Source organism: Giraffa tippelskirchi, chromosome 7 (genome assembly GCF_054371585.1).
Source record: "Giraffa tippelskirchi isolate mGirTip1 chromosome 7, T2T-mGirTip1v1.2.pri, whole genome shotgun sequence".
Taxonomy (NCBI): Eukaryota; Metazoa; Chordata; class Mammalia; order Artiodactyla; family Giraffidae; genus Giraffa; species Giraffa tippelskirchi.
The window spans coordinates 13261949-13278546 of record NC_137281.1 but is presented as its reverse complement, the minus strand read 5'-3'; the positions used below and the strand labels follow the sequence as shown (position 1 = coordinate 13278546).

General features: G+C 47.7%; 2 protein-coding genes across 3 annotated transcripts in view; one reads left to right on the top strand and one right to left on the bottom strand.

Moving 5' to 3' along the window:
- Nucleotides 1-16598, bottom strand: part of FCGBP (Fc gamma binding protein) — a 159785-nt gene that overhangs the window by 60907 nt on the left and 82280 nt on the right. Inside the window, exon 10 of the mRNA XM_081516306.1 lies at nucleotides 10866-11011. Within this exon, the coding sequence (XP_081372432.1) occupies nucleotides 10866-10875 (10 nt within the window). The 5' untranslated portion in view covers nucleotides 10876-11011. The remainder of the gene's footprint in view (nucleotides 1-10865; nucleotides 11012-16598) is intronic.
- On the top strand, nucleotides 5990-15269 carry PSMC4 (proteasome 26S subunit, ATPase 4). Of its 2 annotated transcripts, none has more exons than XM_081516355.1 (11): nucleotides 5990-6048; nucleotides 6951-7049; nucleotides 7797-7890; nucleotides 9428-9574; nucleotides 9656-9765; nucleotides 9869-9962; nucleotides 13946-14113; nucleotides 14199-14275; nucleotides 14418-14586; nucleotides 14792-14847; nucleotides 15035-15269. In XM_081516355.1, the coding sequence occupies exons 1-11, from the start codon at nucleotides 6013-6015 to the stop codon at nucleotides 15146-15148; spliced, it is 1164 nt and encodes a 387-aa protein (XP_081372481.1). In that variant the 5' UTR covers nucleotides 5990-6012; the 3' UTR covers nucleotides 15149-15269. The 2 variants fall into 2 exon arrangements, with proteins under 2 accessions (XP_081372481.1, XP_081372480.1); XM_081516354.1 differs by having other exon boundaries at nucleotides 7704-7890.

The following is a 16598-nucleotide window of genomic DNA, read 5'->3' as shown; positions in this document are numbered from 1 at the left end:
ATGATAAAATCTGAACCTTCAAGGAGAAACACGTATCTGCCACCTTGTGTCTATCAACTTTCTAAATATTTACAGATTTTCTGATAAGATCAATGTAGATACTTATGACTATGATTTTTTTGATATTATATAATGAAATGTTTCAACATTCTTGAAAATTTGAATAACTCTCTAAAGCAATATTTTCCAGTTATCTGATGCGTGATGTTATAAAACCGTGAATAGGTAAAAGATGTACTCAAGGGCTTCCGTGGTGGCTCAGTGGCAAAAAATCTGCCTGCCAATGCAGGAGATGTATGTTTGATCCCTGATTGGGGAAGATCCCACATGCTGCAGGGCAACTGAGCCCCTGCTGCTGCTGCTAAGTGGCTTCAGTGGTGTCCAACTCTGCGACCCCATGGATTGTAGCCCATCAGGCTCCTCTGTCCATGGGACTCTCCAGGCAAGAATACTGGAGTGGGTTGCTGTTCCCTTCTCCAGGGGATCTTCCCCACCCAGGGACTGAACCCTCATCTCTTATGTCTCCTGCTTTGGCAGGCGGGTTCTTTACCACTAGCACCACCTGGGAAGCCCACCTAAGCCCTGCACCACAACTATTGAGCCTGTGCTCCAGGGCCCGAGAACCACAACTCCTGAGCCCATGAACCACAACTACTGAAGCATGCACACCCTAGAGCCTGTACTTCACAATAAGCAAGAGAAGCCACTGCAATGAGAAGCCCAAGCACCACAACTGGAGAGTAGCCCCCGCTCTCCACAACTAGAGAAAAGCCCACGCAGCAATGAAAATGCAGCACAACCAAAAATAAAATTAATTAATTTTTAAAAAGATCTATTCAAAGTGCAAGACGGACCAATAGATTTTTTAAACTTTGTTGATATGGTTTCAGACTGCACATTGCAACTAACCTTTAAGAAACTACCATTTGAAGAGTTCTGCTGTAGTGTTAAAAAAAAAAAAAAAGAGCCACATTTATCTTTTAGATATAAATCTTTTCAATACACCTTTTTATAATATTTTTAGTAAATCTTTTAAATATACCTCTACAACTGCTTATACACGTGAGGCCAGATTTTCCTAATATACTTCACCCAAAACAACGCTTCACAATACACTGAATGCAGAAGCAGAGATCAGGATTCAACTGTTTTCAATTAAGCAGGACATGAAAGATACTTGAAAAACTCAAAATAATGTCACTCTTCTCAGCCAGTTTTTTGTGTGTGTTTCCTTATGGTTCTCATTACGATTGGTCAAGCCTACTATAAGGAAGCTCTCACTGATTACAACTAAAAGTTCTAGCCAGAAAATATAAAGCAACTTCCTGAGAACCCTGAAAAGTAATTGAGAGAGGGCAGGTTGGGAAGGGAAGTCAAAATCCAAAAAATTACTGATATGGTGGTAAAGTTTTGTGGGTTTTTTTTACTTTCCTGTATCTTCCTACTTTAACCAATGAAAAAGTGAAAGTGTTAGTTGTTCAGTTGTATCCGACTCTCTGCGACCCCATGGAATGTAGCCCACCCAGCTCCTCAGTCAATGGAATTCTCCAGGCAAGAATACTGGAGTGGGTAGCCGTTCACTTCTCCAGGGAATCTTTCCAACCCTGGGATCGAACCCGGGTCTCCTGAATTGCAGGCAGATTCTTTACTGTCTGACTACCAAGGAAGCCCAACTTTAACCAGATGGTGATCCAAATCCCAGATCAGCACAGCAAATGAAGGCATAAAAATTTTAAGAAACTCTCTTTTCAGTCAGAGGACAGGGAAGGATCACCTATTAGCAGCAAGTGTATGGGGGAGAGGGGAAGAGGTGTTGGGGAAACCAACAGAGTAATCAAATGAAAACAACTCAAACTCAAAAGAAGGCAAAAAGGGGAAAAGATAAGAACAAAACACAGGGGGAACAAACAGAAAACAAATAATAAAATGATAGATCTAAGTCCAATTTATTAATAATTGCATTACACATAAATGAATGAAACATATCAAATAAAGGCAGAGATTGTCAGGTTAGATTAAAATTGTATGCTGTCTGGACTTCCTTGGTGGTCCAGCGGTTAGGAATCTGCCTGCCAATGCACAGGACATGGGTTTGATCCCTGGTCCCAGAAGATCCTGCATGCTAAGGGGCAACTAAACTGATTCGACACAACTACTGAAGCTGCGCCCTAGAGCCCACGCTCCACAACAAAAGAAGCCACCACAGTGAGAAGCCTGTGCACTGGATCTGGAGAGTAGCCCCCGCTCCCGGCAACTAGAAAAAGCCCTTGCACAGCAAAGAAGACCCAGTGCTGTCAAAAGTAAATAAATACAATTTAAAAAACAAAACGAAAAACTATGCTGATTTTAGGAGTTACTTTAGCATCATGGCAGCTCAAGACACTCCCTTTGTCTCTCCCCTTCAATCTACAACCAGTAAAACATCCATAACTCAGCAAAGGTGCCTCTTCCCAACACATCAGGATGCCAGAGAATTCCTCAAAAGTGTGCATCTGAAGGTGGGTGGATTGGAACACATAGAGGAGGCAGAAGGGGGACAGCCAAGGTGGTTCATGACCTGATCCCTGGAACCTGGCCACCATGGCTGATCTTGCTGAGAAACCAGTGGCATCAGGGGAGACAGTGCCTGTGACGCCAGCCTCCTACCTGCAGCAAAGCTCGCAGCCACAGGGAATCACACAGCAGCAGCAACAGGGCCTGTGACCCTGACCATTCAGCTACAAAGGGACCCACAACTCCAGTGCCTGCCCTGTCTGCAGCAGCAGAGCCCACTAACCTGACCACCCTGGTCATGGCAGAGATGCCTGCCACCCTGGATCCACCCTGTGGCAGAGCCAGGAGACCCCAGACATGGTGGAGGCATGTACCATCCCAGTGCCCCAGGTGGCGATGCCAGCAACGCTGGCAACAGCAAGGCACCAAAAAACAGCAACAATGAGGGCACAAGGGACATCACTAACAGAGGTAGTGGAGAATTGAAAGTTGTTTCGTTGATAAGTCGTGTCTGACTCTTTTGTCACCCCATGGGAAGTAGCCCGCCGGGCTCCTCCTCTATCCATGGGATTCTTCAAGCAAGAATACTGGAGTGGGTTGCCATCCCGCCCCCAAGGGATCTTCCTGACCCAGGGATTGAACCTGCCTCTAAGAGTGGAAAGTGCTCATTCTCAAATATTCAATTATACATATTGAATATTTGAGAATGAGCACCCAGAGTTGGGGGATCCCTGGCGGCTCCAATGTAAAGAATCTGCCTGCAATGCAAGAAACTCAGGTTCAATCAAGGAAACAGCTACCCAGTCCAGTATTCTTGCCTGGAGAATTTCACGGACAGGGGAGCCTGGCGGGCTACAGTCCATGGGGTCACAAAGAGACAGGACTAAGTAACTAATACTTTTACTTTCATAACCAGAGGTAGCGCAGGTAAGAAAACTCCAAAGCTTGTGCTATAGCACCACCTACTGGAAGACACAAGTTGTTGTTGTTCAGTTGCACAGTTGTGTCCGACTCTGTCACCCCATGGACTGCAGGAGGCCAGGCCTCCCTGTTCCTCACCATCTCCCGAAATTTGCTGAAGCTCATGTCCATTGATTCAGCAATGCCATCCAGCCGTCTTATACTCTGATGCCCTCTTCTCCTTCTGCCCTCAATCTTTCCCAGCGTCAGGGACTTTTCCAATATATCGGCTGTTCGCATCAGGTAACCAAAATACTGGAGCTTCAGCATCAGTCCTTTCAAAGAATATTCAGGGTTGATTTTCCTTAAGATTGACTGGTTTGATCTCCTTGCTGTCCAAGAGACTCTCAGGAGTCTCCTCCAGCACCACAGTTCGAAGGCATCAATTCTTCAACACTCTGCCTTCTTTACAGTCCAGCTGTCACAACCGTTATGTGACAACTGGGAAGACCATAGCCTTGACTATACAGACCTTTGTCAGTAGCGTAATGTCTCTGCTTTTCAACACAGTCTAGGTTTGTCATACCTTTCCTGCTGAGAAGCAATTGTCTTTTGATGTCATGGCTGTAGTCACCATCCACAGTGAGTTTAGAGCCCAAGAAGAGGAACTCTGTCACTTCTTCCACCTCTTCCCCTTTTATTTGCCATGAAGTAATGGGGCCAGATGGCATGATTTGTTTTTTTTAATATTTTACTTTAAGCTGGCTCTTTCACTTTCCTCTTTTACCCCCATCACAATAAAGGCCTCTTATTGCTAATGTTGAATCCTTATAATCAAGTATAAGGAAAAAAAGTTTTACCTAAAGGAGTTGTTCACTGCTCCAAATGTGTCAGCTAAGAACAATGTATCAGCTAAGGAACAACATATCAAGCACCTTGAAGAACCATGGTAACACAGTATCACAAAAGAAAGCAATTCTCCAGAAACCAAACTTAAAGTCACAGAATATTGCTATCTGATTGACAGAGAATTCAAAATACCCATCATGAATAAACCCAGTGAGCTGCAAGAAAACTCAGAAAGGCAGTTCAGTAAACTCAGGAATAAAAATAATGAACAGAAAGAATACTTTACCAAGGAAATTGAAACTCAAAATAATAATAATAACCAAACAGAACTAGACCTGAAGGACTCAATAAATGAGATGAAGAACCATTAGAACACATTGGAAACAGGGCAGACCACAAGGAAGACAGTTCGAAGACAGAAATCTAGAAATGAAGAGGAGGTAGAAGAGGAGAGACAATTAAGATATTTAAGGAATTACTCAGTTTTTCTGAATTCTCCCATGTATGCTGCTGCTGCTGCTAAGTCGCTTCAGTCATGTCCAACTCTGTGTGACCTTATGGACCAGAGCTCATCAGGCTCCTCTGTCCATGGGATTCTCCAGGCAAGAATACTGAAGTGGGTTATCATTTCCTTCTCCAGGGGATCTTCCCGACCCAGGGATCGAATCCCGGTCTCCTGCATTGCAGGCAGATTCTTTACCAGCTGAGACACCAGGGAAGCCCAAGAATACTGGAGTGGGTTGTCATTTCCTTCTCCAGGGCATCTTCCCCGACCCCAGGGTTCGAACCCATGTCTCTTGCATATCTGGCATTGGCAGGCAGATTCTTTACCACTAGTGCCACCTGAAAGCCATGGGTGTGTTCGTTTTGTGTAAATCTGTTGAACGGTACACAAATGATATGTATACGTCTCTGTACTTGAATACAAAGTTTACTTAACAAAGCTGTAGCCGGTGTGATACGCAGCAGTGTTTTTCCGCGGCCGGAAGCACAGGCTTTGTAGACAGACAGAAGAAGATCTGGGCCCCCTCGTCTAGTTTCTTTCAGAGTGAACATAATGTCTGTCAAGATTCAATGAGTTGAGCACGTAAGACTTAAGCATCAGGCAGGGCCTGGTATAGGTCTGCAGGTCTCCTGCGTGACCCAACTCCTGGCACCGCTGCCTCACTTTCTCCATCCGTAATGAGTGGATTCTACTGGATTCGCGGCTACCGGTAATGGCGGGCTTGGAGCTCCTCACCCCGGGGCTGGAGCCAGGTAAGGGGTGTCACCCTTTACGAGTAGTCTTGGTCTTCCTGGCTCCACGCGGAGGGCAATCCTCGGCTGCAGCCCACGTGGAAATCCCGTTAAAAACCCCCCTCTGCGGAACCCTGCCCAAGCCTCTAAACAAGAAAGAAGAGCACTTGGCCAGATCTGACAGATCTCAGAAATTCCTCGGTTTGAAAATCAATGAGGGCAGCGCCTCCTGCTGTCAAGAAAACCAGCGCCGGAAAAAGCCGCGTGAGACTGCGGCCCTGAGCGCTATTGCGCACGCGCACCTCCCCGGGCCCGCCCACGCGCCCGCGAGGTACGAAGTGCGCAGGAACAAGTCTTGGGGGCGGAGCTAAGGACGTAGCCGCCCTGCACTTTACCTACCGCGCCCATTCAGCCTTCCCTCAGCGATGTCTTAAACTACGTTTCCCAGAACCCATCCAGGCCTTGCTTTCCGGTGGCGTCAGCGGAAGCGGTGACTGGCTTAGGCCGGGCCACACAGAGGCCGGCTTGGTCACTATGGAGGAGATAGGCATCCTAGTGGAGAAAGCTCAGGTCCGGTGGGGCCTGGGTCGCGAGGAGAGGGCGAAGCCGACCTGGATGGGATTCTGAGTGACTTTGGGGATCCAGGCGTGGGTCTGAGTGATTTCGGAGGCCTCAGGGAGAGCTTCGTGCCGATCCGAGGCCTCGGCTGAGTGGCTGAGTGATGATAGTAGGACTTGGGAAGCAGGGCTGGGGAAACGGTGACGCTAGAGGTTCTTTGGGGCTGAATGATTTCGAGGTTTAGGTGTAATGCTGTGACATCGCTAGGCCCGGCGGCATAGGCGGTGGGTCGGGTGGTGAGTGGTGTATGGGATTCGGCCATGGGGCCGAATGATACATGAGGCTGGGCTGGGGAGCTGACTGATATTTGGAGCTTAGCTGGTGTTGAAGCGCCAAGTAATACCTGTGATCTGGCCGAGTGATGTTTGGGGCTTGCGTGGGAGCTGGGTGACATAAGGGCCTAATGTGAGTTGGAGTCCATGAGGGATATTTGGGGGGTAACTGAGTAATACCAGCACTGTATGAAGGCATGGTGACTTTCACAGTCAATTGAGGCATCCCTGTAGTATTTTGAACCTGTTGAGGGGGGCTGGAGGGCATTGGGGTCTGATAAGGAGTTGATCAGACATTTAGGCCCTAGATGGGAGTTGGGATATTGAGGACATGTTACAAGTGACATATGATACCAGAAGATCTGTTTGGAAGGCTGTGTGACCGAGGAGCTTGTTAGGAGCTGGGTGACTTCAGAGCCTCTTTAGGGGGCTGAGAAGTTCCCAGGATCTATTTAGGGGGCTGAATGATGTCAGGAACCTATTAGGGGCCAAGTGACTTCGTGGTGAAGTGGGGAGGGGTGGGGCTTTAGATTCTTTCATAAGGGGACCTTCTTCCAACCTGAGTTTCCCTCTGTGGTCTAGGATGAGATCCCAGCCCTGTCTGTGTCACGGCCCCAGACTGGCCTGTCCTTCCTGGGGCCTGAGCCAGAGGACCTGGAGGACCTCTACAGCCGCTACAAGGTACATTCAAAGCCAGTCCGCAAAATATCAACGTTGTTGTTGTTGTTTAGTCACTAAGTCCTGTCGGACTCTTTGTGACCCCATGGACTGTAGCCTACCAGGCTCCCATGTTCATGGGATTTCCCAGGCAAGAATACTGGAGTGGCAAATAGGGACTCTGTAATAACCTAAAGGGGCGGTATGGGGAGGGAGATGGGAGGGAGGTTCAAGAGGGAGGGGACGGATGTGTACTTATGGCTGATTCATGTTGATATTTGGCAGAAAACAACAAAATTATGTAAAGCAATTATCCTTCAATTAAAAAATAAATAAAAAAGAATACTGGAGTAGGTTACCATTTCCTTTTCCAGGGGATCTTTACCAGGGAATAAGAACCTGTTGTATAGTGCAGGGAACTCTACTTTATACTCTGTAATGGCCTAAACGGAAAAAGAAACTAAGAAAAAAAAGTGGGTATACGTATAACTGATTCACTCTGGAGTACACTCAAAACTAACACAACACTGTACATCAACTATATGCCAATAAAATTAAAAAAAAAACAAACCAGTCTGGACCCTGTACAGGGCCCAGCATCCCATACTCCCCCTACCTTCATTCCTTGGCTCAGCAAGGCCTGGAACCATCCCCTGCTTCTCCCCTGTCTGCTCACAGAAGCTGCAGCAAGAGCTGGAGTTCCTGGAGGTGCAGGAGGAGTATATCAAGGATGAGCAAAAGAACCTGAAGAAGGAATTCCTCCACGCCCAGGAGGAGGTGAAACGAATCCAGAGCATCCCATTGGTTATCGGGCAGTTTCTGGAGGCTGTGGATCAAAATACAGCCATCGTGGGCTCCACCACAGGTGCATGGCACGGGGTTGTTTACCTATCTGTCCGTTCAACAGCTGTTAACTATTTCTTGTCATGAGCCAGGAACTTACAATGGCAAACAAGGGAAGATGGTGTTAATAGTGTTTCTCCGAGTATTTTCAGTCAGATGCAAAAGTGGAAATATATTTTACATATTTTACGTTCTCTCCCTTTCTCTCGCCTTTATAAGTATGTATATATAACTTATACAGTAGAAGTTTGACCAAAGGATACTTAGCCTCACTGTGGTGTGATACTCTAATTACTTTTCCATTCTGTTCCAGTCTGTTTTGTTTTAAATAGCATTCTGTTCATGACTATCTAAAATGACTTCACAACTGCTACTGAGTTGGGACCTGCAATTTGAAAACATAGGTGAAGTGAGATTGGGCTCTGGTCAGGACTCAGTTATTATGTGAGAGCTGCTGTTATTAACATGGGTCTAGGTGCTGCCTTCATGATGGTCATTGTTTCTGTGACTTACCTGTCTTCTTGCTTCTGGCCTCTGCTCCTCCAGATCAAGCCATATGATTGTAAAGCTTGTGGGGAAAGGTGTGTGACTGGACCCTGGAGTTGGTAGTGAAGGGAGGGAGAGATCCAAAGTAAGGCCTGTGTCTTTGATCTATTGGGCTCGGGGACAGTGGCTGTCCCCGAGATGGCAACGTGGGCAGAAAAGCAGCCTTGTTGAGAGAGTGAGGGCAGCCTGGGACATCACAGGGAAGTGTCTGGGAGGCTACAGGACAGCCAGGCCTGGAGGTCAGGAGAAAGACTGAGGCTGGAAGGAGATGTGTGTATGTCACTACCATCAATGTAGAAGGTGGACTGGGGAGGTGAGATAGAGAAGTCTGGGCAAGCAAGAGTCTGTGGCAGAGACCTCGATGGGAAAGGAGGAATTCCCTGCTGGTCTAGTGGTAAAGAGTCCACCTGCCAATGCAGGGGACACAAGTTCAAGCCCTGGTCCAGGAACATTCCACATGCCGCAGGGCAGCTAAGCCCATGCCCCACAACTACTGAAGCCCGTGTGCCCTAGAGCCCATGCTCTGCATTAGAGAGTAGCCCCTGCTCACCGCAAGCAGAGAAAGCCCTTTCCTAAAGAAAGCAACAAAGAGTCAGTGCAGCCCTAAACAAATAAATAAATAAACTAGATAGGAGAGGATGGTGCTGAATCGGGGCAGGGTCCCTGGGGAGGAGGGGAGGGATTGGTTGGAGAGACATTTTAGGAGGCTAGTGGAAGGCCATGGTGACTGAGAGGCTGTGGAGGGAAACAGAGAAAAGCCCAGAATGAGGCTTAGGGCTCTCTTTAGTGACTCAGGACCGCAGGCCTCCCTGAGACAGAGACCCAGGAGGAGGAGCACAGATGAGGGGGAAGATACTAAGGGCACACTGAGACACAGTGAGTGAGACATGCTGGGGAACATCCAGGGGCAGGCGTTCCAGGGGGCTGCTGGTCACCTGGTCTGGAGCTCAAGAGTTAGGGAGAGACATCTGGGGCTTCTCATTTTTCCCTTTCCCTTCTTGTCCTTCACAAAGGCTCCAACTACTATGTGCGCATCCTGAGCACCATTGACCGGGAGCTGCTCAAGCCCAACGCCTCGGTGGCCTTGCACAAGCACAGCAACGCCCTGGTGGACGTGCTGCCTCCTGAGGCCGACAGCAGCATCATGATGCTCACCTCAGGTGAGGGGGAGCCCAGGGCTGGGGAGGCCTGAAGGGACCCTGAGGGCCAGGCTGGGAGCCCCAGCTCTGCTCTCCCACCAGATCAGAAGCCAGACGTGATGTATGCGGACATTGGGGGCATGGACATCCAGAAGCAGGAGGTGCGGGAGGCTGTGGAGCTCCCACTCACACACTTCGAGCTCTACAAGCAGGTAAGGAGCCAGATCTGGCAGGGGAGGGAGAGGCCGGGTCCACCGGGTCTCCAGCTGGTGATGGACTCCCTGGCTCATCCTTCTCTCCACCTCTGGGCTTCAGATCGGCATCGACCCACCCCGAGGCGTCCTCATGTACGGCCCACCTGGCTGCGGGAAGACCATGCTGGCAAAGGCTGTGGCTCATCACACGACAGGTGAGCCGCTTGGCCCCTCCCCCAAGCTCTGGTCTCCTGGGCTTTTCCAACCTTGCCCTCAGCTTTCTCATCCTCCCCAGGAAGTAGCGTGGCACAGCGATTAAGAATGTGGGCTCTGGGGTCAAAGCCCCAGTGTGTGTCTTACTGAGTGGTGATGCCATCCTGGGGAGGTGACTTTACTCTCGTGCCTCAACTTCCTCATCTAATAAAACATGCATTTCATAGCATGATTGTGGAGAGAATTAATGAAATAATAACATAGTTTTCCTTTGGTGGATCATGACCTATTAGTAATTATGAATTCAAATTCATGGGTTCTAACCAGGATTTTAAAAAGTGAAACAGAACATAAAACATCAGAGTTCACCCCACATACTAAGAGCTCATATTGTTTGTGCAACTTAACACACACAAACATGCATACACGTCTGCCGTGGTTGTACAAATGTATTTCTTGTAAGTTTCAAACAAAGATGTCTGAAAGTCCCTGTATTACTGTTTGTAAAGCCTAAAAGCAGGACTTTTAAAATCTTAATATACTAAGCCAGGGAGCAGTAGAGGGCAGTGGGTAAGCGATGGGTCAGGCTGCCTGGGTTCTTGAAATATGGACCTCTAACAACTTCTAAGGAAATGGCAACCCACTCCAGTGTTCTTTCCTGGAGAATCCCAGGGACGGGGGAGCCTGGTGGGCTGCTGTCTATGGGGTCGCACAGAGTCGGAGACGACTGAAGCGACTTAGCAGCAGCAGCAGCAGCAGCAGCAACAACTTCTTATGTAAGGTTGTACTACTTATGTAAGTTAGTTTATGTAACTTCTTGGCAAGTTAGCCTCTCTGTGACTCCATTTCCTAATTTTCTGGATTATTCAGAGGATTAAATCAATATAAAGCTTCTAAAACTGTACCTTGGCACATAGTTAGTATAGTAAATATTAGCCATTGTCGTGATCATTCACTGGTTTAGCAGCTCATTGAACTTCTGCAGTCCCCGGTGCTGGGATAGAGTGATGAGCCAGACATGTCCCCTGCATTGGAGAGTTTCCCAATTTGGCTGAGGAAAAAAGGAAAATAAACACTTAGAACTCAGTCATCCAATATTTATTGAGCACCTGATACATAACAAGCTGTGTCCTAGGTGCAGAAGACATGGCTGTGAACAGAACAAAGTCTCCATATCTCATAAAGGTTATGTCTTAGTTGAGGAAGTACTTGAACAGGTGAATGAATACGTCATATGGTGCTAAATGCCTGAAAAGAACAACTAAGAGGCAGGGAGATAGGAAAAAACAGGGGCTGTAGCTTTATGTGCCAGGAGTGGAAGTGGTCAGGGAAGACTTTTCTGAGGTGACATTTATGGAAAGACCTAGAATACGCTTTTGAGAGAGTAGGTCACGTGAACATCTGGGGGACGGAGTGTGTCAGGCTGAGGGACTTCGCTGGTGCAAAGGCCTTGAAGCAGGTATGTGCTTAATGTCCCACAACAGTGAGGAGGCCCCTGTAGTTGAAGCCGCGTGAGCAAGGGGTCACGGTAGGAAGTGAGCCTGGGTGGGGACAGGCTACAGAGTAGCAAATGCCTCAGGAAAGCAAGGAAGGTAGTGGGATAGCCCTCCAGGAGCGTTGTCAATCCATTCTGCATAGGCCTCTCAGAGAGAGGTCCCAGAATAAAGGTGTGAGGAGTCTGCCAGGCACTCAGTAAGGAGAGGGAATAGCATTTGCAAAGGCCAGGGGGTGGGAAAGAACTTATCTAGGGAGTCATGAGTGGTGGTGAGTGGACCGTGACTAAACTCTGTGGGGGCAGGGAACTGGTGATTTTGTCCTTTTGTGTTTCCAGTGCCCGCCCAGTAGCTGAATTGTGGTAGGTGCTCAGAAAATAACTGGTGAAGGCTGACTGAAGGAGGGGCTGTGGGTCCAGAAGATGAGGCTGACGAGGTCAGAAAGGGCATGATATAAATCATCTTAGTGCTACTATAAGAGAGTTTGGCTGTTGTCCTGAGAGCAAGGTGGTTGTAGACAGGCTGAGTTCAATAGAAATACATTTGGCCCTGGAACAACAGAGGCTTGAACTCTGAGGGTTCACTGGTACCCAGATTTTTTCACATGATGCATGGTTAGATGAATCCACAGATGCAAAACTGCAGATATGGAGGGCCAGCTATAAAGTTATACACAGATTTTCTACTACACAGAGGGTTGGCGCCCCTAAACCCTGTGTTGTTCAAGGGTCAGCGGTAGAATGCAAGCTATATATATAACTTAAATTTTTAAGTACTCATTTTTTTAAACATGTTAAACAGGTAAACTTAGACTAAAATATATCTATTTCTTATTTGGTATATTCAAAATGTTATTTTAACATGTAGCAGTATGAAATTTGAGTTTTTTCTATAATTTTTTCAGTATAGTAAAATATATGTAATGTAAAATTTATTTTAACCACTTTGTGAGTGTACAATTTACAAGTGACATCAAATGCATTCACAGTCCTGTGCAGTCACCACCACTATCCATTTCCAGAACTTGTTCATCATCCCAAACTGTAACTCGGTACTCATTAAACAATAATTCCCTATTTCTCCCTTCCCACCATCCCTGATAACCCTCTATTCTACTTTCAGTCTCTGAATTTGCCTGTTCTTGGCACCTCATATATATGGATGAGTCATACGGTATTTAGGAGAAGGCAGTGGCACCCCACTCCAGTACTCGTGCCTGGAAAATCCCATGGACGGAGGAGCCTGGTAGGCTGCAGTCCATGGGGTCGCTAAGAGTCGGGCATGACTGAGCGACTTCACTTTCACTTTTCACTTTCATGCATTGGAGAAGGAAATGGCAACCCACTCCAGTGTTGTTGCCTGGAGAATCCCAGGGACAGAGGAGCCTGGTGGGCTGCCGTCTGTGGGGTCGCACAGAGTCGGACACGACTGAAGCGACTCAGCAGCAGCAGCAGCATACGGTATTTATCTTTCTGTGACTGCCTTCTTTCATTTAGCGTAATGTCTTCAGGGCTCACCCATGTGGGACTATGTCAGAATTTACTTCCTTTTAAAGGCCAAATCATATTCTACTGTATGTATAAAGCATATTTTATCTGTTAGTTCATTTGTTGAGGGACATTTATTGAGATGTTTTACTTTTTTTGGTACTGTCTTTTGAAGTCTGATATGTATTTCATACTTAGAGTGCATCTCATTTTGTTTGGACCAACCACATTTCATCTGCTCAGTAGCCACTTGTGGCCAGCGGCCACCATATTAGAGAAGGGCAGGGCTACAAGCGGCACAACTCCTAGTTTATGACCAGGTCTACACAGTGGATTCTGTGTCTCCTTTCTCTGTGGTACCTGGAAGGAGTGTCCTTAAGGTTGCTCCGTGCAACAGAACGCCACATCCAGACACTAACAAACAAGTTCAAGTCTAAGAAAAGATAGAAAGGAGAGGCAGGGCCAGAACAAACCTGTTGTCAACCCCATTGCCACTTGTTATGTCAGAATATGTGCTCCTGGTTCCTAACTCTTGCATGATAGTCAAAGGTGGGTCCTTTGAGCAAATGGAACTGAGCTCTTGGTGAGGCAACATGATGCCTTAGTGTATGAAAAACCTGTTTTCTTGCTGGTTTTTTAAGCACTCTGAAAATCCACTTTTTTTTTTTAATATACGTTGGATTCCATGAACATCTCTAGCTCTATTTTATAGGCATGTTGGAGTACAGACACATTTTTAAAAATATCCTGATTTTTAAATGTTGGGCCTAAACTGGCACATCCATAGGCAGGATTCACAATTTGGGCTGCTGGGTCTCTGAGGGGTACGAGTGAGTAGCTGGTCCTCCTGACTGGATCTAGGACCCTGCCCAGGTCATGAGAACCACTTGGAGTGGGCATCCAAAGAAACGGATGTCCTCAAGGAATGCTCAGTTTCAGTTAAAGTAGGATGGGGCCCTACAGGCAGAAGTCCCATTCTCATCTGACCCGTCATCCTGCCATCAGCTGCATTCATCCGCGTCGTGGGCTCAGAGTTCGTACAGAAGTACCTGGGCGAGGGCCCTCGCATGGTCCGGGACGTGTTCCGCCTGGCCAAGGAGAACGCACCCGCCATTATCTTCATAGATGAGATTGATGCCATCGCCACCAAGAGATTTGATGCCCAGACAGGGGGTGAGTGAAGCCCACACAGGGCCTGGGGTCTTGGGCAGCCTTGCTTGTGGGATGTCCTGGGCTGACCGTGTTACATACTCTCCAGCTGATAGGGAGGTTCAGAGAATCCTGCTGGAGCTACTGAATCAAATGGATGGATTCGACCAGAACGTCAACGTCAAGGTTTGGGATTCAGGATGGGCAGGGGAGGTGTGGTATGGGAATCAGGGAAAGATGGAGGCTGGCCTGTGAGAGGACAGCTATTGCAGTGGGAGGGAGAGTATAGAAGGGACAGAGCTCTGAGGTGGCCTGTCCCCGATGCCAGGTGATCATGGCCACAAACAGAGCAGACACCCTGGATCCTGCCCTGCTGCGGCCGGGACGCCTTGACCGTAAAATTGAATTTCCACTCCCTGACCGCCGCCAGAAGAGACTGATTTTCTCTACTATCACCAGCAAGATGAATCTCTCTGAGGAGGTTGACTTGGAAGATTGTATCCTCCTCTAGAAGCAAGGGGAGGTCACCGTTGGGAATGGGGGTTGTATATCCACCTCTGCCATCACCACCACCCAGATTGAGCAGGTGGGAGACCAAGGTCTGAGGAGGGGGCTGATAACAAAGACAGCCCACGAACAACTTCTGGCTCTGGTGTTAACCCTGTCGTGCAGGGAATGGTTTCCTTAACTCACCTGCCACAGATGTGGCCAGACCAGATAAGATTTCAGGAGCTGATATCAACTCCATCTGTCAAGAGGTGAGTGATGGTTTCTGTCTAGATTGGGCAGGGGTAAGTGTGAAGACCCTTCCTCTTGAAACCACTCTGCTGTGGTCCTTCTGTCCCTGATTGCCTCCCTGGGTCTTGGGCTGCGTCTGTCTCTTCCTGCACCATCCCTGGAGGCGGGGAGTGCAAGGAGTAGGTTTTAACTCTTATCCCTCGACAGAGCGGGATGTTGGCTGTCCGAGAGAATCGCTACATTGTTTTGGCCAAGGACTTCGAGAAAGCGTACAAGACAGTCATCAAGAAGGACGAACAGGAACATGAATTTTACAAATGACCTCTCTACCCAAACCACAGGGGCTGGGGACTTCTCTCACCTCCCCAGCCTCTTTCCCCAAACCTAGTTCTCTTTCCTCTTTACCCAGGATTGATTTATTCATTAAACAAATATGGTTGAATCTGTTTAATTTTTCCTTACAAGTTTAACTCCTATGGAGAAGCTGGGCCTTGAATAGGATCCTCTGTGCCCCTCCTGCTCTCCTGACAGATACGCAGTTGAGGTACATGGCCTGGGTTACAGCTTGAGAAGTAAAGAATTCAAACTGAATGGCCTCAGAAATTTGGGGAAAAGGATGGAAAATGAACAGCCCATGACCACAAAATAAAGCCTCTATAATCTCTCCACCCACATTTCCTACAGGTAGAAGACCATTCAAGTTTTAGGCAATTCCTAGCTTCTTTACACTCAGGAAATATCAAGGACAGAGGAACCACCCAGTAGAGTCCCCTGGAGCAAGAATGAGGCGGCAAGGGGACAGTTGGATGCCTGAGTTCTGTGAACATCTCTGGTTCTTCCTACCATCTCATTGGGGCACAGATGTGTTTAGTAGGATCAGTTCCCACTTTCTCTTAAAGTCTCTGTTTAGACCCCTCTCCCTCTGGGGAGTCTTCCCTGATACCCTAAGTTGGGAAGTAACCCTTTCCCTAGGCTGCCCTTGCACCGTGCACATGCTCTGCTTGGGACTTCTTACATTTGCCTCCTCCAGACTGGACTCCCTCATAGTCAGGGATTGTAGCTTGATCAGAATTCAAGTCTCAGCACCCACCCATGGCAGACATTCAGTTCATGTTCCTTGGACAAATGTATGAATGTCACCATATAGTTGGGAGTGAGATGGTAAGAAGGTATAAGGAAAAACAGCTGAGGAATCAGGTCCTTGAAGAGACGGGTGATTCCTCTGTAGATAAGCATGGCAGGTTGAGCAGAGAAGTTAATTCTTCCTCCTGACACCTCACGAAAACAAAAGTAGGTTATAAATTCACTTGGACACAGAAGGAGGGAGGAGATGGCAATGAAACAATTTTGAAAAGAGGCAGAGATCTGCTTGTTGATGTAGCAGATCTGAGGAACCGTGAACCTGAACTAATGGGATGTCCAGAAACAGACTCCCATTTTCAGAAACCAGAGGGGCCAAGTTCTGAAGGTGAGGGCAGGAAACAGGAGGATTGCCTGAAAGGCTATATAAAAACCAGAATTGATACACTGAGTGTGCAGGAAACAAATGAGCTGCTGTTACTCCTGGCCCTGTGACCCTTCCCCAGCCTGGCTGAAGACCCCAGATTTGCTCTGCAAAGGCTGGGCCAGCAGTTTCTGGGCTGGTGTACCTGGGGCAAGAATGAGGCGGGGCCATGCTGAAGATGAGATTAAGTAAGTGCCCTGGGCAGGCAACTGAATGAGGAAACCAAGCAGCATGATCAAGAGGAAAGTGGATTGCTCCTGAAGTCTT

Coding starts and splice junctions, on each gene's coding strand:
- PSMC4 (XM_081516354.1), top strand. CDS start 6,013: ATGGAGGAGATAGGCATCCTAGTGGAGAAAGCTCAG. Junction 7,891..9,427: donor CATCGTGGGCTCCACCACAG/GTGCATGGCACG, acceptor TCCTTCACAAAG/GCTCCAACTACTATGTGCGC. Junction 9,963..13,945: donor TGTGGCTCATCACACGACAG/GTGAGCCGCTTG, acceptor TCCTGCCATCAG/CTGCATTCATCCGCGTCGTG.